The sequence below is a fragment of the Haliotis asinina genome, chromosome 3 (assembly GCF_037392515.1).
Source record: "Haliotis asinina isolate JCU_RB_2024 chromosome 3, JCU_Hal_asi_v2, whole genome shotgun sequence".
In the NCBI taxonomy this organism is placed as follows: domain Eukaryota; kingdom Metazoa; phylum Mollusca; class Gastropoda; order Lepetellida; family Haliotidae; genus Haliotis; species Haliotis asinina.
Window position 1 is genome coordinate 57,157,273 of NC_090282.1, and position 24,692 is coordinate 57,181,964.

The 24,692-nt window shown below is 38.6% G+C and overlaps 1 protein-coding gene across 1 annotated transcript in view; it reads left to right on the forward strand.

Annotated features, from left to right (window-relative positions):
* Positions 1 to 18,310, forward strand: part of LOC137276921 (zwei Ig domain protein zig-8-like) — a 52,860-nt gene extending 34,550 nt beyond the window's left edge. Inside the window, exons 3-8 of the mRNA XM_067808568.1 lie at positions 4,616 to 4,740; positions 11,321 to 11,534; positions 12,458 to 12,481; positions 13,942 to 14,259; positions 16,988 to 17,008; positions 18,162 to 18,310. Coding sequence (XP_067664669.1) covers positions 4,616 to 4,740; positions 11,321 to 11,534; positions 12,458 to 12,481; positions 13,942 to 14,259; positions 16,988 to 17,008; positions 18,162 to 18,310 — 851 coding nt within the window. The remainder of the gene's footprint in view (positions 1 to 4,615; positions 4,741 to 11,320; positions 11,535 to 12,457; positions 12,482 to 13,941; positions 14,260 to 16,987; positions 17,009 to 18,161) is intronic.
* Positions 18,311 to 24,692: the final 6,382 nt, after the last annotated feature.

Consider the following 24,692-nt stretch of genomic DNA (forward strand, 5'->3'; position numbering starts at 1 on the left):
AAATTTATGGAGGCCATAATTCCACAGACACAGTGGCTCACTTTCAAACAGTCTACAAATTACAATGTTTAGCCCTGGAGTTAAAATGAATACGAATTTGTGTGTTCTTCTTGAAATGTAACTATATATATCGGTTCCAGTGTCTTTGATGTGTATTGGACTATTCCAGAAATCAGCGGTGACTACTGCCTTTCGCAGTACGTTTTGAAACGACCAGTGGCATTTGATGTTTCAGAGGATCATTCGCTTGTTTGGCACATCAATATATCAAATATGGTCAGTATATCACATATATATGGTCCCAGATGCTTATGTAATTTGTCAGTACTATGTTCTTGAAAGTAATGTTGATATGATGATCCTGAAATTTAATCATATGATATATCGTGCAACTGACTGAGTGAGTGAGTGAGTTAATAATTAACGTCACATCGGCAGTATTTCATCCATATCGTGACGGGGACAAAACACTGAAATGGAATACATAAATTATGTATTATAAAAAACTGTCAACAAGGGACAGTAAAACAACTAGAATATCACAGAAAAGAATGTAAAACTAGTAACTATACCTAAAACAATTTATCTATAGAGGAAAATACAATATAAAAATGGGCTGTAGATTGCTAATAACTGAAGGTAGATCACCATACTAGGGACAATTGACTGAGATGCATTTCTGTCTTGAAAGTAAAAGATGTCAGACGGAGATTGAAACCATTAAATGTAGGAATCAGATCTGATGTTAATGATCACTAACACTAACACTGATCACTAACCATTTAGTCGGGCAGCGGTCTAACCATTTGAACAGAAATTCCTTCAGCGAGTTGATAATAATATATCCCATTATATTTTTTGTTTATGTGACATTAAAGATAACAGACAAGGCGTTAAACTTTCAAAAACAAATTTATACTTTCATCATTGATGTGTACATACTTGTGTGCAGCACAACACGTGGTTGCATTCAACTAAAATTAAGAAGGACATGATTTATGTCAATGAAGTTGAACTCAGTAGTTGCATTTGCAGAAAAATATATGACCAGGTGATGAAAACTCGAACATATGTCTTGTTGCCATGTGATAGTTAGACAAGCGGATTGTGGATACTTCCAAATATAGGATATTAAAGAGAGGCATGCATGATGCTGACATTGCAAGCGAATGGTGCGTGTTTGTTCCTCTAGAATTTGTCTAATGTGTGTACCTATTAGCTTAACGGTTTTGATTATTTATCATTCAAATTACGTGTGGACATGGAATGAGAGACAGCGAACAAGGATATATTCTAACGTTGAGTGACATTATCGACAGTTTCTGCGTTCTGAACAGGCTAACAAGAATGGTTTCGTGTATATTCATTAGAAAAAGCTTGTCAGGATTCAAAGAGAAACGTTTTATTGACTATCTTAGCACTGTCATGCTCGTTGAATAATATTGATCACACTTTTCTAAATCACATCTGACTCAAATATTAGTTGAAAGAGGAGCAACAGCACCTAAATCCCTGCCCTCACGCAACACACGAGATAAGTTCAAACGAAACGAAAGTCTCTCGCATAACATTTCGGCGTTTTCAAAGCAATTAGGGTAGGGATGGGCATGTATAATATATAAGACAACCATTAAAGCTGTATATTGCCACTAAGCCTGAAGTTTGTGTTAAAGAACCGTTCAACAATTTTCAACCTCTTACACCACCTCACATGTGTGCTTGCTTTTTAACGTGAATAATTTACTTCTTTGTCGTCAGAGGAGCTATGTAAAAGGTTTTGGCTGTTGACAAAAACAATGTCTTACAGCTCTCCATCGTAAGTATAGTCATTCAAAGGCAAACGGCCATGAGCTGTCCAATGCAAATACCTATCATAAGTTGTTCACTGGTCACGATGGTGAACATAAACAGACATCGAGGGTATATCAACCTGAGGGACCACTGGACAACGTGTTTATCCTTCCAGAATCTTATTGGAATGCCAGGCAAACGTTTTCTTAGTTCTCGATAGATTTTGCAGAAAAACAAATTTAGAGTTATCCCCCCGCCGGCGATTTGCATTCGTAAAATATCGGTAATTTCCAAGCATCATGCGTGATTCAGCGTTATTCGAGACAAAGAAGTACTACCATGAAGTACCAAATGAGCTGCCATTGGCAGCGGACTACATCGCTGGTTACTGAGGTACATTGAAAATAATAGAAGAACGTTTAGCCAGTCAGAAAACGACATTTATGTGTTAGGTAAGATTATTAGCGTTGCTTCTTGTCAGCACATCACAAGCTCAGTATAACCCGTGCAATGAGACTTTTTACCTACGAAAAGACTTTTAGTCTGGACACGTGATCTTTGGAATAGTGTGCTGGTCTCTCTCTCTCTCTCTCTCTCTCTCTCTTTCTCTCTCTCTCTCTTTCTCTCCTCTTTCTCTCTCTCACTCTGTGTATGTGTTATTTATTTATTTAATGCTTTACTATTTGAAGTATTGAAAACACTGATTTTTGTTTCAGACCATATAGTTAATGATACTTCTGCAATTCCAAATATATAAACATTAAAGGCCGTTGTAATGATCAGTGTTATTACTGTCCTGTTGTGGTATGTATGCCTTGAAGCGATTGGTCAATCTTTCAGTTTTAAGCATCTATGAATATCCGGGTTAGAATTGGTCTTCAGAAAAACATGCTTGTCGTAAAAGGCTACTAACGGGACAGGATGGTCCGGCTCGATGGCTTAAATAGATGGCGTGAACAGATGTTCATGCTGCTGATCACTGGCTCAATTGCCAAAACGCCATACTTTGCAGGTGACTTACAAATAAATGATACAACCTTGGGTGCAGCACTGACCAAACAAACATAATTTTCGTTTCCATATTTCCGTATATGGAATCAGGTGGCCATGCTCGTGGACTTTTATCGTAATCCCAGTCGTGTACATCGTAGCTCAGTGTGTCAATATCTGGAATGTCTATTACTAAATATTATTTTCAGTGACGAGCGAGCCATTAAACAACCCAAAACAACCCTTTTCTAGAGAAGTAACTTGTTTCTGTGTGGTCCCAAATTTTTAAATAAATACATATGACGATCTTCCCTATAGTCATGGGACGAAAACACTTTAACGCAGGTTGCTGTCCAACAGATTAATGGTGATTTGGGTAGAAGTATACACACGTCAGGATCACAATGGGTGTACAAAGAAGCATATTTCATGATGAATACGTTATAAGATGTAATTAAAAATACACTAGGCAGATGTTGTATTATTGACGAACAACCTTTTCAACACACACACATTGTTTCAGTCAATCGTATTATCAGCATGCATAATACAATTACACAGATTAGGAACCAACAGAAAACATAACCGTTGTAACAGTTTGTTCTTGTTTCCAATATCTGCAATAGATTTCTTGGGATGTTTTGCCGAGCATGTAATATAGACCAGATGAAGGTATTTCCAGATTACCACGTCGTTTGTTATTGGTACGATGAACCCACAGTCGTGTTTCTAGCCTTTACGGTGTCCCGAAGACGTACGGACACAGTCCAATATGAGTTACCCCCAATGACAGTCTGCTTGACGATGGAGAAGCCAAATGACAGTGAAATGTTATCAAATTATCTAATAGTACAGAAATGGTCTTCCGTAACAGCATCGTAAAAGCACTTTCAAGACCTTGCTCCAGGTTAAATGATGCTTCCAATTTTGACGACAACTTTTCCAGATAAATACAACGTAAAGTTTTAACATTGTTAATGCAATGTATCGCAAAAGGAGTACGTGGTTAACATGCACTTTGCTTAAAATAAAGTGCTTCATGTGGTCAATAATGGTTACTTAGACGCACGCCAGCAACATATGCATATTCATATTATTGATGGTGCTCAGATAATTTCCTAAGCGTGTGTTTACTACACACTACTGCCCATGGGCACTTCGACAGTAAATGTCGTGCGTGTCATATACGTTTGGGGGCACTTCTGGTCGATGGTAGGTAACTAGCCTTGGGCCCTGTCTATTTCAGACTGTGACATGTCCCAGAGTCACGTTAATGTAATTTACATACTGGGATGAATCTAATTGTATAGGCCTGACAGGCAGGTGCTAAATTGCCAAACGCCCAATCTTTTTACTTAAGATTTTTTGTTCAAAATCAATTTTAGCATCAGCTAACAACGTTTTGCATTATTCGGACATGAGCACAAATTAGGATGACTTGATTATGCGGAAAGATCCAAATACCGTTAACGTTATATTTACAGTATTTACCTCTACGTCTATGGTTTTAGGGATGGACCTATATTGGATATGGTATTTAAAAATCGTATGAATGTGTACTGAAGTCTTCAAACAGCAGTATTGACAAGATTAATGGTAAACATATTTATGCCAAAAGATACAGCTACATGGTACATTATATATTGACATTGGAAGACGTTTTACCTAGCAAAACTGTCCGACCTAGACTGTATTTATGTCAGGAATAATCTGGGCTTTTACCATTTACGAGGTACTAAGTATAACCAAACTCGATCACTTCCATATGCAACAATTAAATGTTTCAGGTCTCACTTTATTGATGTTCTGTACATTTCTGTCTCTCTTTTGCTAGGAAATGCCTCTCCTGAGATCCGTGTGCGGGAACCTCAGTTTACAACGATGTCAGGCTCGATAAACCACAAGAAAGGAGATCTGGCGATACTGTACTGCTCTGTTCAGAATCTTGGTGAACGAACGGTAAGCAGTATTGGCATTTTTTTGTCAGATGGGATCTCGTTCCTTGCAATTAAACATCAAAGCATATCTATTAGACCTTGGTGTATCTGAAAGAAGTATGTTATCTCAAAGATGCAAAAAACCTCAGGTGTGCTATTGTTGAAATCTGTACGCGTTTTAGCGAAGTGAAAAATATACACGTTAACTTTCCGTCTGGTGCGTGACAGGGCCAGAAACGTAGATAATGATGAGGTAAATGGGCAAAGTTCTTTGGTATTCAAAACGAAAGTAATGGTTATGCTGAACAAAACGGCCAAGGTCTAATTGCTTCCAAGTTGTAATATCAATTTCAGCAAAATAAAGATAGAAATAGTGAATTATATGAGATCAATCGTAAGTTCAAGTATAATGTCCTTATTTGACCTATCTTAAGCACTCATGATAAAGCACACAATGAAATGCTCTATGCAATTTTGGGAGAATTCCCTGGGGTCAAACCACTCTATTCCTTTATATCTGGGCAGTTGGATTGCTAAATGGCCTGGAATGATAACTGAAAATCGGCAGAGTGTCTAGCTGATTCCTGATCGAAGATTTAGGAGTCATGAGGGATTCCCCTGTCATTGACTCACTACGCTTGGCTTCAACCGGTGTCTACTTACTTTTCTTGAATAATTCCTCGTTGCATGGGTTCGACATAATCCCCAAATGCCCTTCAAGCTTTTGCAAAGCCTCTCTGGACAAATTAAAATACCAGACGGTGATTTGGCATTTTAAATTCAGACTGAGAACTTTCTGGTTCTGGGGAGATTTCAGTTACGTTTTTGCTGGTTACATATAAGTAGAAAGTACGCCGTGTTTTATGACTAGTGGCCTCAATTTATAAAATATGTCAACCCATTTCCGTAACGACTGAAAGCCTCTGACACTTACACAAGTATAATTGTCGTCAGTTCTGATCACCCATCACACAGACTTTGCGTTTTGTACGCGAGGAATAATTCGTTCTATGTCCATTTAAACATTCAATGCCTTCATTTAAGATGGGGTCGATGTAATATCCTCTTCTATTCATAGAAACTGACATTACATTCATCATTTGTAGCTGAAGGATAATATCCTTACCATCAATCTCAGACCACAGACATCCTTAGATGATACTGTAAGAGTTGCATGCATCAATTTTCTTTCTATAGAAGGGTGTTTCTTCTGAAACGACTCTGCCACAAACAAATGAGTCCGGTATCGACGACTGTTTCCTCATCTTAAACAATATCTAATACTGAATGGTTTTACCATTACCAGATACATCCAAAGTAGGGTATTTCTACACGCCCCGATTAAAGATAATATGATATGCAAAAGTAGGTGGAAATTAAAGCACAGTGATACTGCCAGAAGATACACCAAAATAATAAAAGTAAGCGATTGATGTGGCAAGTACGTTTTCGAAGACATCATTTTGAGAAACTCAAAATTTTGACAGTGACTTTGGATAGCACATACAAGGGGCTTACCATTGTCACTCAGAACTAGTTATCGTTTTTCTGGAACAAAACTATACAGGACACCAAAATGAGCATATTCAGTTATGCATGTTTGATCATAGATACATTGCAGATGGTAGGGCTGTAACGATGCATCGAAGTATCCATTGTTTTCCATTATTGAGCCTCCGATAGCAATTAATGGATGGTAGATGCGAAAAACTTTCATTGCATCGATAGCTTTGAAATTGTCTTCACTTTTATAAAAACAAAGCGCAAAGCATAGGATGTTCGTATTCAGATTTGCAGCTTCATTTAGTCTATGTTTCAACTTCATCTGGGCTTCCCCTAGAGGAAAAAGTACGATTGCAATAGTACTGCAATAGTTGGTCGCAGGAGACTATCGCTATCACAACAAAATTTTGTAGTATGTTGCACTAGACTATTGCAATAGTTGTTCCCCCTTAATAGTCACCCCTAGCAGGTGATCACATCTTACTACAGAATATTGTTGCCGAACCTCTACATGTTTCTCAATCTGTCATCAGTAGACTCTTGGCCCAATACCAGGAGATACAATGTCGATGGACAGAACGATAGCATTAAGAATTCGGTTGCAAACTGTCTCTCACATACGTGGCCGGAGACGACATTCAGAAAGTGCAGATTCGTCTGTATGAATGAATACCGTTAAGGTGTCATCTTACATCTAAAAGCACGTCATATGAATCTTGAGGAAAGGATTATATTACCATTAGCGCTGTGACTATCGACGCTAACTGATATCGAATTTTCCAACGAACCAAGATTCGTTCTGAAGTTCCACCCCAAAATGCCTAAAGGAATGCGTAAATGTCCACGAAAGAGGTGGTCCTAATGTGTGCACATTCCGACTTGATCCAGGCTTCTTTATGACCTCTAGTGTGACCTCTTAATTAGCGTTGTATGGACGTTATAACACGACCGATTTCCGGTGGATGGTTCCATAGATGGGCTTGCAATGATATCCTAAAGACCTGCAAGGTTTCATTGTTCAACATGATATATAGAAACTCGTCCTACCAGTGATTGTGACCCGATTAGTCTAACAGCAAAATGTCCTTGTCATGCTATGGTAAGCGTTCAATCAAGACCTTCCCCCCAGTGATGCAGGGGGAATCCAGGGGGAACGTCACTGACAGACGTATAATTCAACCAATCACCAGTGTGTTACATATGTCAAGCTGACACGAGTCGACTCGCTGGTCATTCCTTATGGAATTCATGAATGTTTGGCGAAAAGACTTGGCTGTAATTTATTCAAAGTCCAATTTACACCCGTCTCCTTTATGACCTAGAGTGACACCATATCATCACATCCACTATTAGAACCCATTAGAACTGATCGTCTACTCCCCAGCTGGGACGATGATCATATAATTTGCTAATACCATATGTGTCCATCATTCCCACTATGTTTTCGGCATACTCTATTTGAGCCAGCTAAGATAGAACGAAACAGAAACCTGTAACTCTTGTATTATTGCACTAGTTTTGCATATCTATGTGAAGCTGAAATAATAATTGTTCCAACTGTCATAAACAGTGAGAAAGTGATTTACATGGTGGCAATTGTGGGTCCAAGAGAAGAGTTACTTTTTTCCGTTTTCTGTCTCAAGCTCGCTGATTTAATTCGCCGTAGCATTGATCAGCGAGAAGAATCTACACCGTACACGCAAGCTGCATACAAAGTAATTTTGAAAGATTATGTCCATTGCGGGAACACTAAGTGTAAGTTAAGAGACAGATTATGTCTGTGATGGCGTGGCATCCACAGTCACCTGCCAGCTTGAAAAAACACCTTGTCAGTAAGGAGTCAATACACGTAAACCGATCCTCGTATCATGCTGTCCGTTCTCTCTGGAGCATGTGGTCATCGTTGTCTGGAACCTCGTGATAACCAAAGCTATGTCACATGAAATACACCATGCATCAAGAATGGTGTCTATGTCTTATTGGGCAACCCATGATGAGACCACGTCACCTTACTCTACTTCAAGGGGAAGGAGAAGATATATTTTTACCCTGCATCAGCATCGTTTAATCTCTTCTAGCGGAAATACCTTTTTATTTACAACGACAACGGCATCGACATACTTGCAAGGGTGTTAATGCTACTCTGGCTGTGCTGGATTCCAATTACTATATGGGATGTCTGTGTAAACCCCCCTCCCTAGGTTACAATGACCACATGTGGAGTCGAACACTGAATTCCTTATTTCTCGGTATTGGTGCATTTTGGATCAATTCTTAACGATATTATTCAAGCATGTAAATGATATCTTCATAATTGGTTTTGCTTGCGTAGATTCCCAGGGTTAACGGTATACATTTTTTGTCTTTTCCACTCAGTTCCACTCATGTAATCCCTCTTCCCCATTTACTAGCCTCTCTTCAATCTCTAGGAATAGCGATTTGCGTCCATTGCAATAACCCCAGATCACTGACTTCGATCGATCACTGCTGAATGTACACTGGTCTGTATAGAGGAAGGGCGTTTGTTTTAGGACGAAAAAATAAATCCTGTAAATGCCCAAACCGCACATGTCGTAAAACGTGCAGATGATGTTTAGTTTTGCGTACATATTCTTGTCATTATTTCACCTTTAATATGGAACGGAATAGGAATGCTGCCAATGTTTTATCCCCATGTTGACTGAAATGCCATGCCTATCGACAACAACACTTCGTGCAGACAAGAGCAATTTTACTCTACTCTTAACTCGTAGCTGCCAGCGTGTTCAGAGGCTACAGGAACAAGACAGATGTTAACTTTGCCAACCAAATTCGATTGGAGAGAGAGTGATGGTTTGAGGCAAGGTATTCGCACCATGACGTGTCCATCTTCACAATAGTAATTCGCATTTCACCACGCCGTGAAGACCAATGGCTTGGGTGGTTGCAATAGCATGCCTCCTTCGTGTTTGTAAGAACCGCAGTGATGGCAATTGACCGAAAGGAACTTGCCACAAGCTTATACATACAGCTCAGTGCTGTATGACAGAAATTCACACAGTTGAATATGCATGTCTTAAAAACATTCCTAAAGATGTGCGGGAAGAAGTCAAGTTTCCTTAAATTCAATACTGTAGGTCAAGAGCTCAAAGATATGCGCTCCAAGTATAAAACCTACATATTGCAAATTCATGCAAACAGACAAGCCTTTCACACGCTAACTGCTGAATCAAGATGGTTCTTTTCATTTCGAAATGAAAGACGGGACTATAGAGTATAGATTCAGTTTTATTGACTGTTTGATAAACAGGAACTTTCACTCTGTGAGAAATACGACATATTTAGCAAGTGAAGACAAAAAAGGTCAAGACGCTCCATTTCACGTCTACCACACTCCACTTACGATAGTCTGGTGGATATGTCTGTACGTTAAATCATCCGTAACAGAAATACTCCTTTTCCTGTGGCAGCTGAATTGCTTCTACTGATTATAGACTGATTTAAAGAGATGTTGTTGAGGTATCCCCAGACTGGCAAAAGGTCTGTTGGTGACTCAATCTGCTGCCAAGAAACTGGTGGGCAGTGATTGAACTGAAAATACCATGATGACGACTCGGTGGTCCGTATGTAGGCGATAGCCTCATTAATCTGTTCACCTGATTTCACCTGTAAAAACTGATTATATGAATCCCATCTTTCATCATCAGTTTCATGTTTGGAACGTCTTCATCTTCAAACACTTCTGCCAGTTACAAAGACGTTATCGTTTGTGCCACTATTGTCCATATGGAGACAATAACGCACCAATGAGTTCAGTGAGAACATGATACTGAGTTATTCTTGATATGTGTCAGTTCTACGAGTTTCTTCTGGACAAGCTAGAAAACAGCTACATATTTTATACCTATATCGAACTGAATTGAGACCAAATATTTGTCAGAAACATGCTTGTTATATATGACGTCCTATTTAGACAATAGTGTTATACTGTACATTGACCATGAACAGAATCATTGTCATATAAAACAGATACACTAGTTGCCTGGATATGTGCGCTATACAAAAATCCTATACCATATGACATATACACAAAGTCAGAACCAACCAGCATAGCACCTATTCTTAAATTTCAATTTCATTTCTTTTTCAATTCTACAGGCAGTCTTCAGTTTCAGATTTAATTATAAACTATACGTCTTCACTATAGTGACGCATTTTCTTTTGAGACTACTCCTCACATCGATGGCAATGTGGAGATATAGAATTCAATTATCACCAAAACTATCGATAGAATAAGGAGCTATTTTTCCCTTAAGCACCCTTGTTAACTCCAGGTTATCACTGTTCCCCATGCTGTACACATGTTGACGGCTTGTAATGAGCAGCAGAGCTGAATGCAAGGATAAAATGAGCTTCATGGTCAGAACATGTGGAAACGATGATAGTAATGACAAAGTGAACTGTATGACAGAGGGAAACAACTATTGCATCGGCATTGTTACTCCTGCAGATATTTTACGCTGTACTTGCTTCCAGAAGCATTGTTTGTGTGCAACTTGATTACCTTTTGATATATTGAAGCAGGGTGGGCATTTCTTAACAGAGAGCGATGTAACTGGGCGGAAGGACAGCCAGCTTCAATTATCTTTGGAAAATGAAACGTGTAGTATTTTACCGTTCTAAACAGTACAAATATATGTGTGGTGTCGCGTGTACTTTATTGAGGAAATTGTAGTCGTGCCAAAATCTCTATACTCTGTCTAACTACACATACCGTTATGCATATTTGTCACGATTTCCTTGAACACTTCTCTCATCGCTTGGTTGCCTTTGTCTGCAATTACCGTAACGAATGAATTGGAACACTGTGTTTGCATGCTTGTTGTCTTGTTTGTACCTTGGAATGGTTACCTCCACCGTGTGATCTGTTTGCGGTATGTAGGCAGCAGTCAGGTAAAACATTGCTCTATATTAATCTAACTGTTCCAACACCAACAAAGCACCTAAGCTGGAGACGACATATGCCTCTGTAAAATGTTAAATCAAGATAGAACAGTAACTTCTCCGTTACCTGTATCACATTCTGCATGTGTTATGATTCATGTTATATCTGTCATCAGGTTGTATGGAGGAAACTCCCTATGGCTGGGCCTCTTACCGTCGGTACGAAGACGTGGGTGAAGGATAAGAGAATTCACGTGGAACATATGCCTAACAGTGACCAGTGGAATCTCATCATAGAAAAGGCAAATGTTAATGACACAGCCACTTATGAATGCCAGGTCAGCTTTAGGAGCAAAAAATTGCGTCAGCTTATAAAACTCACTGTCAAAGGTACGTGTAATCATGATTTATTTTGCAAAGACACCTTTGGATAATTTTCATTTTTTGTTCTGTTTTCCCTTTCAGGAAATGTGATTACGTGGATGAATGGATTTTGTTTTACGCTGACATCAGCAATATTTCACCTTCATAACGTCAGTCTTCCTTGTTTCTGTCTTTCATGTTAATATTATCAGCGATCCATGGGCTATAGGTTTGATTTAAATGCATGGAGCCGATTTAAGGTTAAAATCGTCCAAAAAGAACTTGCTTCTATATAGTAGGTTGTCTCCAATTCGGTATTATGTGCAGCACATATAACTCAGTACAATTTAAAGTATCTCCTAAACGAATACGTATCAATCTAATCGTATGGACCATATGTTCATTCAAAGATATTCATTTCCATCAAAATGAGATCAAAAGCGTCGACACTGGTTCGTAAAGCAGGGGATTTCATTTACTGAGGAACCACTGGCCTAATCTGTGAAATGTAGCTTGATGCTTCTTGTGATCTCTGATGGTCTGACGTGGGTTAACTGACATTGTAGAAAAGGTCTACACAAGAGACTAGTGGTCTTTCACACTCAAATTTAAAACAGTGCTGATTTAGCGTTTCTCATGTCACATCCTTCGCAGTGGTGCTCAGCTTCAAAGCGACCGAAGATGGCAGCTTGTGTTCCCATACTTTATGGATTTTCTACTGTTTTCACTTAATGCCTTCTCTAAATTAAATAATGTAGGAGAAGATGTTGTGTGATTATTTCAGAAACTACTTCTATATATGTATATATATTTGTATGGGTATGACATTTTGGGCACACTTTCTTTGTAAAGCTATGTCCTGATGATACCTCATAAAACCAGATAAAAAATATTACAAGACTGCTCAGTACTACATTCTGAATTGATTTGACTTGTGATTCTTATTTCAGACGATTCAAATAAAGACGCGCCAAGTAAGTAACCCATTTCTATATCAAAACAAACTATCGGTTGCATATAGAAAGCATACATACTTACGTTAGTAATGGAATGATTTCGACATATTAGGCATAAGCTGAAGTTGAGTTTTACGCAATATCAGTATTATTCCACACGCTACGACCACAGCTTTAACACGTTCAGAAGCACCACCTCTTCCTCTGGTAATGCAATCATCAGTGCATGCAAGATCACTCACCACCACCAGCCCATGTGTGCTCTAACCACTGACTTGTTAGTGCTGACAAGTAGAAGCATAATTACACGTTGTTTGCAGGTTGATAAGTGAGTGACTCTAGTTTTAGCAATGTTCCAGCTATATGGCGGGTTCTGTAAATAATCTAGCCTGGACCAGATAATCTAGAAGGGAACAGCATCGCCATTGATGTACGCATTTGGGATAACATGTGTTGCAAGTTCATGTCTTCATACAAATCTGTACATATGAACAACCATGATCCACACGAAAGCCATTTCAGTTTACGCAGCACAAGAATGTTCATGCGTACTTTCTGTCTGAAACAGTTCAATGGCCTATTTTCACGAAATAGATATCTCAATGTACAATCACTGATACATATATCTTGGCCATTAGTAGGAACTGATAGTAGTTCCGATTACATTTGATAATTCTCGGTTTGATGCAGATAGGAATAATAGACAATAAGGTATACTTTAAGGTACAATTAGATATCAATAGGTAATGACACAAAACACGCATATTTAATCATAGCTAGGGCTATTTTCTTATCGATATGTAAAAATGCATTCTAACAAAGGTCACTTAGATATTATTAACAACACCTTCATTTGACGAGCATGTTATTGATTTTGCTGAGGTTAGAAATGTTCTGTTTTAGATTTCGTTGTTTGCGCATGGCCTATAGCTATATATGTGATATGTACATAATAGTGACATATGTATAAGTGCATGGTGTTTCAATACATTTTAACTTCCTGTAGTGCAACATATTTCAGGTACAGTGTACGTATGTATGTAGTGTACATCCATATAACTTTGCATGTACAAACTTTCACTAATGGGGAGTACTCGTGTTTTTTCTCGAAAATGAGTTATTTCCTTTTCCTGCGAAAGAAGCAGCAAACGTAAAAGATATTTTCTTTAAAAAGAACAAAATACCTATCTCAATGGCTAAACTATTTCGCTATCCATGAAAAATGGCTCATGAACAGAAATAGTTTTGTATTTATATTTGGAAAAGAAATACCTGGTACGTCTATGCGTCTTTGGAAATGGGAAATAACTCGTTTCGGTAACCTCTGACATTACTAAAGACACCAGAGAGTGTGGAATGGCTTTTTACGTCGTCTAGTGGCGGGCTTACTCTCTTCGTTGTGGTCGTGGCACCAGTCAGAAATCAATTTTGAAAGTGTAAATAATGATTTTGATATGCAGAGATCGTTTATTTTTCAGCTCTTTCCATTTCAGGGATTCAAATAAGTGGCGAAAGTTATCTTAAGAAAGGACAAACGTTGAAACTTACTTGTAACGCCAGCTTAATTGATGAATCCATGGACGGGTTATGTTGGTACAAAGATAATGACATCCTAACTACACAAGGTGACAAACGGATACAAGTGTTAAGTTCTGTGATGCTCTCTAGAACCTCAAGTGGACATATGAGCAGTGTGTTAGAAATCACAGATACCAGAGCCAGTGATAGTGGAAATTACGTGTGTAAATCACCGGAAAATTCACAGATGGCGGGGGTCCGAGTGGAAGTATCGAATGGTAAGTGTTCTTTGAAAAAGTGACAAGTGAGATATTTATTCTCTTTGGAATAAAGAGTCACACATTTCTCTTGATTTTCCCAACACGTTGAAATGGAAGAAATGGAAGATGAATTATGTATCAACACTATTGACATGTTTAAATACAATACCATGTAGCAATATTACGTCCAATAAGGACAAGGAACCTTTAAGTTCAAATCTCACAATGTTAACAGCTGTCAAGAATAAGGAAATACCTAGCTGCCAAGAAGAAACACTAAGAAATACAGTGTATTTATTTGAAATACATTATATGAAGTAATTATAGTTAATGTATGTGAATCCACCACAATTTATAAGAGTTCATTTGTTTATTGACACAAGGTGAATCTTACTCCTTGTTCTCCCTCTTCTTCTCTTTACGCTTCTTCTTATTTTTTACTGTTTTGCTTCAGTGAGGGTTTGTAGTGTTTAATAGAATTGTATTTGGACTAATCTTAGGGATGTTTTAGCTGGTCTGTGCAAGACGGTGAATGGCATTCTTTGCAGTGATCCACAACATCGGTGTACCATGACATGCTGTCACCGCCAATAACAAGCTATTCCATTTAGTCGTACATGGAGATACATATAACGCACCATGTGGCCACTCGTCATTAGTAACTCCGCAAAATGCATGGCGACATAATCCGAGTAAAATATTACTGTGCATCATGTTTTCCTCACTTGAGTGCGCTTCTCGCATACATCGTGGGTATAGTCAAGCGTTATTTCATTAACTATGCCAATACAAATGTGCTTATGGTTCAGTGAGTGATAATTCTCACAATTCTGATTACAACGATTACTGAAATAACGGAACACGTGCTGCTTATTATCTCAAAGTGGAATGGTGTCAGCTGATATTGACATTGCATCTTGTTATTAGATTCTCAAACCTTGAAGATTACAACCCATTGTAATAACTGCTTTGTGCTCAGGCACGAATTATCAATCGCCAAAGAATGTGTAATGGTATATGCAGTGTCTCGGATGTTACAGCTTCAAACTGTTGTCTAGCATGACAGTAATATGGCGAGACATAGCCTGTATTTCGTCTATACACTGGCGGGGAGTAGCAAGTATTAACCATTTGTAATTACATATATATATAGAATCGGCGTGACAAACATTACTTTCACTTTGGGGTACTGCAGATCAACCGTAACAGAAAATTATATTTACTCTTTGATGCAATGATTTACAAGTTTGAGTTGAGACACCAGCTCTGTAGTTGAGGACTTTCTTCATCATACGTGTCTACAAATATTTAGAAAATATAGGTAGATTCTGTATCTCCTGCTTATAGCCCCCATAACGCAGTTCACAAGAAATATGCATACTGATAGGTGTAGCATAGATCAATACAATGTGCCGTTGTAAGCACCTCCAATAGCAATCAAAATATGATAGATGTATTATCTTCAGCAAACCTAAGTGACAAATTGCCAGTATAATAGTCATTTTCAGCTCGAGCTACTCAATGCATGGTTGCTTTATTTCCTCGTATGTAATTTTATTGTGGCTCCAGATTTATATTTTTCGATCGTGGCTCATCACGTCCTGTTCTGGTTTCAAGAGGGAAATAAAACCTGGAGTAAACTTCCGACAAAAGATTTTCAAATGAGGTTTGGACTTTAAATGATTACAAAGTTATTGCGTAAACGTAATGAGAGACGTCAAGGTTCCCACATGTAGCATTAAATTTGTTGCAAAGACCAAGGGCATGAGGTTAATGCGAAGCTTATAAACAGTAGCCTTCAGCAATATTTTACAGAAAACCTAATCCCATAATAACCTTTTTATATTTCTGTATTTCCGTATCGTTGGGTACGTCATGCGAAAGTTCAAAGTGTATTTATTTTAAAGATATGCGAAAGTAAATTCTATTTGGGGTAGGTTCGACAGATATTTACGAGATACTTTACGTTTGCATTCGTTATGCCTAAGGTTAAATGCTGAGAGACATTCCATAGTATGATACTCACACTTTGTGTGTGTGTGCTGGGAAGGAAGTACCTCACTAATCAGGTTTTAAAAATTGTGTTGTCGTGTTTTGTTTATTGTTTTGTTCAAAAGAATATTGTGTTTACATCCATACGAAATACCGCCTCACCCTAATCAAGGTTTCTACCGGGCCATGAACTAATCACAGGCACACGTGCATGTCTGCTAAACGCATTTGAAAGGAATTTATGCATATATCCGTGGCATTCTGTCACTCACTTACTTTGATTTAAAGCGTGTCTGAGTGTATCTGTACGTGATGGTAAACAGATAGACATGTGGGTATGTGTATTTATGGCGAGACAAATATTTTTTCTTGACAAATGGGTTACAGACACAGTCACACATGAATCTAACTCGGTGTGTTTACATGTGATACGATGTTGCATGTATTCGGTATATTACAGATATTACGAGTGCCGAGCAATGCTTTCTCGCAGAAAGAATAAGTGATCAGATTCGTCCTGAAAACACCAAGGAGCACCACAGCACATTTGTGACATTTGTAAAGGCCGCACGATTACAATCAGTTTCATGGTTTACGACAAAACGACCTTATTCAACATTGCATTTATACGGGCGTATTTAAATTCGTAAAGCAGCAGCTTTCTTTGAGAACTATGACACTGGAAATACGCTGCATCGACATCTGCTGAACATCATCGTTTCCGTGTTGTCATTATACTTTTTCTCTTTGGCAGGTTCCCAGAATATTAAGCGAGGTAAGATCCATTTTCTCCTGCCTTCGACTCCGTCTTCATTTTCTTTGACAAGTCTATCTCTGCCAGCCATCGATCTGATTTTGAAGTCATCTGAAGGATAATTTGCTTTGAAACGTTCTCACCCATTCTCTTTCACGTATTGATGTCTGTAATGTGTTTTCTGTATGTACTTGTGTATAGAAATAACATATAGGTGACCATTATGCTGAAATTGGCACGGACCCTTTTAGTTATCATCATCTTCACCACAGCGCAGCCAGAGCGACCGGATATTTGACACACCATTGCATTGCTAAATTGGCAATAAATAGCGCATTTACACCGGTTACCTTCTCCCAGTCTGTTCTAGGAAACAGTTGAAAGGAAAGGAAACATACATTATTCAAACCCACCAACAACTCAAGGTGGTATAGTGGCTTAGAACTGAACCTGAAATGTCCCTACAAGTATCATATTGGAGTAAGCGGTGACAATGCATGTAATCTGTTACTATAATTGTTCAGAGTCTTGTGAATACCATTCAGATTGAACATCCTGGTATATCTGAAGAGAGAACCTGATTTTTCCACATTTTATATTGCATCCCTGGCATGCACGCATATCAAACTTAGTTTAAATTCTAGAAACACCTATGATACCACATTTCATTTTCCTACCAACCCAACACTCTCCATCTGGGTTGTCGCAAATGAGCTGCTATTCTTCTAGTGATTGTATGGTTGAGATCGTTTTGTGCCGCACTCGGCGATATTCCAGGTTTATGGCTGCAGTCTACAAATAATGGACCAGATACCCCAGTGATCAATAGCATGAGCATCGATTTACGCAATTTGTGTTCAGGTTATACTGTTTCGATGGCTGAATAAAAGGTGCTGAAGAATGTATGACGTTAATATGTACAAAACTGGCTATATCAGTTTTAGCCATAACGGTTCTTATATGTCTAACCTTATACTTAAATGTTGGAATGATCCATAATTGCAACATGATTATGCAGCCATCGGAAGTAAAGGAAATATGACATGTGACATCATGCGTCTTGTGTGTGTGAGTTAATCATTACTAAGATACAGAAGTTCCATGCATATAGACACATTTTCATTCCCCAGTCTTCCTTGATCTTTGAAATTAACTCTCGGCTGTACATTCACAGTTCCACCCGATCCAGTGGAATCGATGGATATGAAAAGTTCTCCAAACAAGAAGAAACATGTAAGTGGGTGCTCACATCGTGTTCTCTCAGACAGTTACCTTCTTTCAACGACTTTAATCACTGCAATCGTTACACTTGTGAGGAAATAACCCGGGGATATTCGAAGCAAAGACGCTGTGATATGTGATCTCTTCTGGCATCATTTGACGTTAAATAGGACTGCAATTATTGACGGTGTTTCCCAACAATGACAACTATCATGTTACTGTTGGGGACGAGTTGGACGGTATTGCCAATATCATCTGGTGCTGTGCTATTTGTGCAAGGACGCAGATGAGGAGGACGAGTGGGGTTTCAAACAACTCGTCTATCATTGGGCCCAGACTTAGGATGGAAGACTTCTGCATTTTCACATTACAAAGTGCTTCGTTCACATTCCAACACATGTCAGTATTATGTACACATCAGTCATCTCACGTCTATCGTTTAGTGGAGGTTTCCGGCATCATCCTATACACCTGAAGGTATGTATTGGAATCGATTAATTTCACTATTGCTGAACGACGTCGATTAAGCTCTTTTCTACTTTTACCAGGAGCAAAATATGGAATTTCACGTGTGAAATTTTATTGAGTGTCTCGTTACATCATGAATTTAAATTGCAAATCTTGCGTTTTATTTGATAGTGTGACATCTAACTGATTTGATGATCACATGTGGTTAAACACAACACTTGAATGTAACACGGCTGGATTAGGTGCTTTCCAACTGTGAACATCTGTGAATAGCAGCAAGGCTTATGCTGAATATCTTCAACAAGGAATCTGGACCCTCCCCTGGTAAAGAACGGAGAGAGTTGTCAAACTCATTATCTTCTCTTTACGAGGTAGCCTCTCCCTGACCCATGGGCGGCTGGACTAGGAACAAACAGATAGGCATCATAGTGGTGCGGTTTATGATTCAGTGGCTGGTCTCCCCTTCCAGTGAGATGCGTGTTATGATGTCAACTCAGATACAGTTAAACATTTATTATATTTCGTTGTATGAGAGCAGAGGGGTATTTAGATGTTTCAAGTACAATACGAAATGAAAACAATCTTTCCTAACAATATGTCATGATATCGAAATAAGCCTTCACGTTAATGTTAGCAGCTGGACGTAGCACTGTAATTTGTGAAATTGTCTGTCACGTCACGGAAACATTTGTCAGCGATGTTTGGAGTAAATGTCAACATAGTCATTCTGGACCTACTGACCTTTATTAACACCTTTAGTGCAAGGTGCACTATCAGGGTGACGTGCCTAGCAACAGTCACATACACTACTAGAGCTAAGAACTTTTCGTACTTTCGTACACATTACAACAGTTGCCTCTCTCTAATGGGTAGTACATGGTACTTGTGTGATCTGCGGGTGACATTAGACATCCATGTATGCGTAATATGCGTATGTGCTCAATGACGATAATTCACATAACATACAAAATGTGCAATACTCATGTGGGGGATATGTGGTCATATCCCCGAAATCGTCAGTGTAGCGAGTTTGGGGGTTAACGAAGTGTACCCCACGACAGCGATGTGTAGATACCTCATAACAAAAGAGGTATATTCAGGCTGTGAAACCTATGAGGTGAAACAAACGTGCGTCGGAGGCGTTAAACCTTTAAGGGTTAACAGACGCAAGTGATTTAGGTATTAATCCGAGGGTTGTGTATAGTAAGTTGTACTACAGTCTTTCACGGTATGTAGATTTTGTACATTTCTTACACCTTGTCTTTGTAAATACAAATGTGAATAATCTGTGATATGTGGAACATGCGGGCTACTTCAGGTCTATTGTTTGTAGTTTTTGTAGTTCATATATTGTAATGGATATTTTATTTTCATTTGCCTGTGATTTATGTCACGTGCTATGAAGTAACATCCATGAATTTGCAAATAACCCATGAAGAACTGATGGTGGTAGTTGTCTGTTTCACAAACAGCGTAATCTTACATGTGTGTAGGTCATAGTTTGATAGTTGTATAACTTTTGTATTTTATTTTGTATTTTTGTATTTTGCAATTTTATACTTAAACGGGCTCTCTCTCTCTCTCTCTCTCTCTCTCTCTCTCTCTCTCTCTCTCTGATTTTAAAGACGGAAATAAGGGATTTCATAAAGTGATGCGTTTTATTACTAGTATATTAGGACCTATATAACAACAAAGATCGGGCATGGTGAAAGTTCACAGTGATTTTACTAACTGTGTAACAGGAAGGATATGAGATATAATCAAATTCATTGTGATTTACTGAATGTGTAACAGCAAGGATGGGACATGGTGAAAGTTCATAGTAATTTTACTAACTGTGTAACAGCAAGGATTCAAATCAACTCCCGCAGAGATCACGATCACCGGTGAGGTGGTCAGTGGTTTGAGGTCATGGAGTTAAGTTGGCATGTAATAGAAACTGCAGTTCACATCTAACACGTATCAGTTCTGACTGAAAACGGTTTGACGTTCATACGCGGAAAGAGTACAGTCATGTTAAGTCAGTCGGTCTACCTTAGATGCTTACTGATCCATCGCTTAGGAACACACCTGTCAACAAAATTCCGGTCATTTATCTACAGAGAACGTACATTCATCAAGGAACATGGTACGATATAATCTGCTCTTAATTATGCTTGATCTGCATCTGTCCCATGCTGCTGAAAACATGTTACCTGTGAACAGTCCAGTACCTTGAAATCACGCTAAATGACCTGGGAGCACAACGACCTATCGGAGAGTGACTACATAATCATGTCTAGATAAGTAAACCCTCAATTTTTTGCTCCATTTTGCTTCGCATCGGTGATAGTAAATGCGCGTGCTGCTGCCGCAACATAACAACTGCTTTTATCCGACAATTGCACAGCATTGGTGACAAAATCATGACACTAACAAATGCCAGAATGGACTGTTATTTATTCTGCTTCTAAGAACAACTAATGTGATCTCTTATTTCCGTCCGTTGCTGTATTTACAGTAAATACGTTTTTCACTCTACCAAACAATGAGTTTTCGTTTTCGTCGAGGCATGTGGGGCAGGAACAAAGTGCCATGGGAATGGTACGTAAATATCGATCAATAATGCATCACCGGGTTCCATAATAAGAAAACATCCAGCAGTAGCCAGTTTCTAGGAAAAGAACCCGTAACAGACCGTTGTGTCCATCACACTGTTGTATTCTTGCCTGCAGTATTATATCTACATCAACAGTGACCTCACGAATGTGCAAATTGTGAGGATTTATTACTCTCTTGTAGGCAAAACAGGAAAATGGCACATGTCCAAATTGCTCTGTGTGTGTCGGAGCTACTTTTGAAAGCAAGCGAAACGTTTCTACTTAGGTCTTCTGGTGTGTTGTATGTTATCTTGTGGTGCACATATGTAAAGCTTCTACGCTGTGGGAAGCCATAATGATTGATGTTTCAAAAACATAAATGTATTGTTTTACATGGTTGTAATGGTGATAATGAAATATTGATTTTAAAATATTACATTGTTGCGTTATCTCGAAACAGATACTTTTCATTTGATGTAAAAATATACTGTTATTACAAGGCATTGTAGCAGATATGTCACGGTTAAAACTGTTGCACAGAGGCTTTCATCATGCTGCAGCGTTGTAAACAGCAAGCTAATAAATATGGCTTTTGTTAGAATATATCTTAGTACGTCAGCGTGTCAACTCTTTTCAAGCTCCTCAATTTAAGGCTTTTATCCGTCCATATCATTTCTAAACAGTTCACAATCCAGTATTTGTTAAAGAAATCATAATGAAAAGTCGTCATATTTATATTTGTCGTACTGTTTCGTTTCCTTTACCGTCAATTCTCATGCGTCCGTTACCAGATAGTCAGCACCAATCCTGTCAAAAATACCTGTTAGTCAGCACGTCAAGCCATGTTGTTATTTCATTGCATCAATGCGACACCATCTCAATTTGTCATTGACACAAAGTTGTAATTATTACTCTTGATAATTGCAGGGTTTGTGTTCATGTGTATATTGTGTGTAGATATAAATGAATGTGTAAAATGGATATAACACCATTTATCATCATTTAGCATATGTATATATCCATTATTGATGTATATAATCTGTAAATATTATCATGCATTCATGTAAATTAAACTGAACATGATGAATTGACTTTGCTGTTTTATTTTCAAGGAATATTTTGCGCTCACAGACCTTGACATGAAGGATGGGACTGTCAAGTGGTAAAAGCGTTCGCTCGCCAACCTGGAGGCCTGGGTTCGATTCCCCACATGAGCACAATGTCCTTTTCTGGTGCCCCACGCCGTAATATAAATATTGCTTGAATGTTTTCTTATGGCGGCGCAAAACCAACTCACTCACTGACATAACAAAATATATAAATGCCTAAGGGAGTCCAGTAGTCACTTTGTTCATCACACGGATCGCCCAAATTCTCACATGTGCCGTAGCACTTAATACACTGTGCTTTTTAGATCCTCACAGACTGGTCCTTAAGACAATTTGGTTTACTTGAATCATGTCTACCCAGAACATTTAAAGTATTATTTCTTGCAGGATGCTCATATTGGCGAACGTGGGTTTGTATTTATGGCCCTTCACTTCATCGTATGGTTTGTTTACAGGCCGTCGCTGTAAAGCTGGTGTACTTTAAAGAGGAAACAAATACTAGCTGCATAACTTGCGTGAGTGGCGGTTGCTATCGGAAGCTGTAGCCCGATTTTCTTTTGGGTATCACCGCCATCTTACCTTTCTTTATTTAACATCTGTTTCGACGGGAAATCGAGGTATTTTCCAGCCTTGACACTTTAATGCTGAACATAACGACCTTCCACCCAGCAACTCCTCCGTGTATCATCAGAAATACGTATGATAACAGATCTGAGTACATGTTTTTGAAATTTGATCCTCACAGATTACAGAACATTTTCAACATTTTCCAAACATAAAGTTGTGGGTGTCTTAACATGGGAAATGAAATTCGAAATATAGTTTTCAAAATTCCCATGTGACATTGGAAACTTGCAGATTTGATCCTAAAATTAGTTTACGCAATTCTTTGAATTGAAGCCAAAATAGAACATTACACTTTTGAGGCCTATCGGTATGACACAAAATGAGTTAAAAAACACTTTCACATGTAATAACAAGGTTACGCGAGGAGTATTCGTTTATGATAAGTGTTTTACGACAATTTGAGCTATGGCACCGATTTGATCTGTGCAATTTGACCATCATTTGTTGTTTTGTGAATTCATTTTAATGTACTTTATACACACAGATTTCGATTTCTAGGCTGTACTTGTATGAGCCATGGGCATACAAGCCGTGGAGACTTAGCACTTCATATACGCGATCCTTGGAACACCTGTTAAAGATTTGGTTTGGGTTGGTTGTTGTTAAACGCTACACTAAACCGGATTCCAACCATATGTCAGTCGTCTAGAAATAAACGTGTCTGGATCAGACAATCCAGTGATCAACAGCATGACCATCGATCTACGTAAATTGGATACGATGATACGTGGCAACGAAGTCAGCAAACCTGACCACCCAATGCCATTAGTCGCCTCATACGGGCATAGGTTACTGAACATCAGTTCTAACCTGAATCCTCAGTCGTACCTGGAATAGGCTTCAGTTATGATTGTCGATATCAGTGAGGAAACAAGGCTTAAAACTTCAACTTAGCTTTAGCTTTTTACTCTATGGAGATCCTGATGTCGATCCTGCATCGATGGGCTACTGACAGGCTTCATCATCGCTGTTTGTGAACACTGAACTCCTTTCACCGAATTTCATTCTCAGTTCCTGAGAGTCCTACTCAAGCTGCATCGGAAGTGCTGTAAGGTTACCAGTGCATTTTACCTGGTAGCCATTCCAACGAGAGACTTATTTTATGCATCGAAAAACCCGATAATATACTTCCTGGTGAAGAAAGAATTATAGCAACAAGATACCAATACAGCTTCGCATCTACTAACTAACGAAATTGTTTCATACTGATATCCCACGAGAAAAACCTCTTCGAGATGTAAAGCATTTAAACAAAGCGCGCTATTTCCATGTTCATGTTATTTTCCATATTCATGACATATGCACGCACGACATTCTATAAAGTGATGTGAACAAAAAAGAGGAAAGCGTTTAGTTCAGCTGGTCAGTTAGGTCGGAGGGGAGAGGAATCATATATAAATGAGAATTCTATATCTTGATTACCTTGACTTTGAAAATAGGAATATGAAAGTGCGCTTTTTTGTTTGTTTCATCTGTGTCTGGCATTACCAAGAAGACAAGGTGTCTCCGTTGCTGAAAAGGCCTGATCTGTCTCTTTCACATATGACGACATTTGAAAGTTTTATATTGATTTAGAAACGCTAAAAAACACACCTTGCGTGAACATATCAGGACTTTTGACAGCCCCACTATATCCTCGGTTAATTGGTTTTTAGACATCTAAGACGGCATGCACGTTGTTTGCATTGTAAAGAAAATACA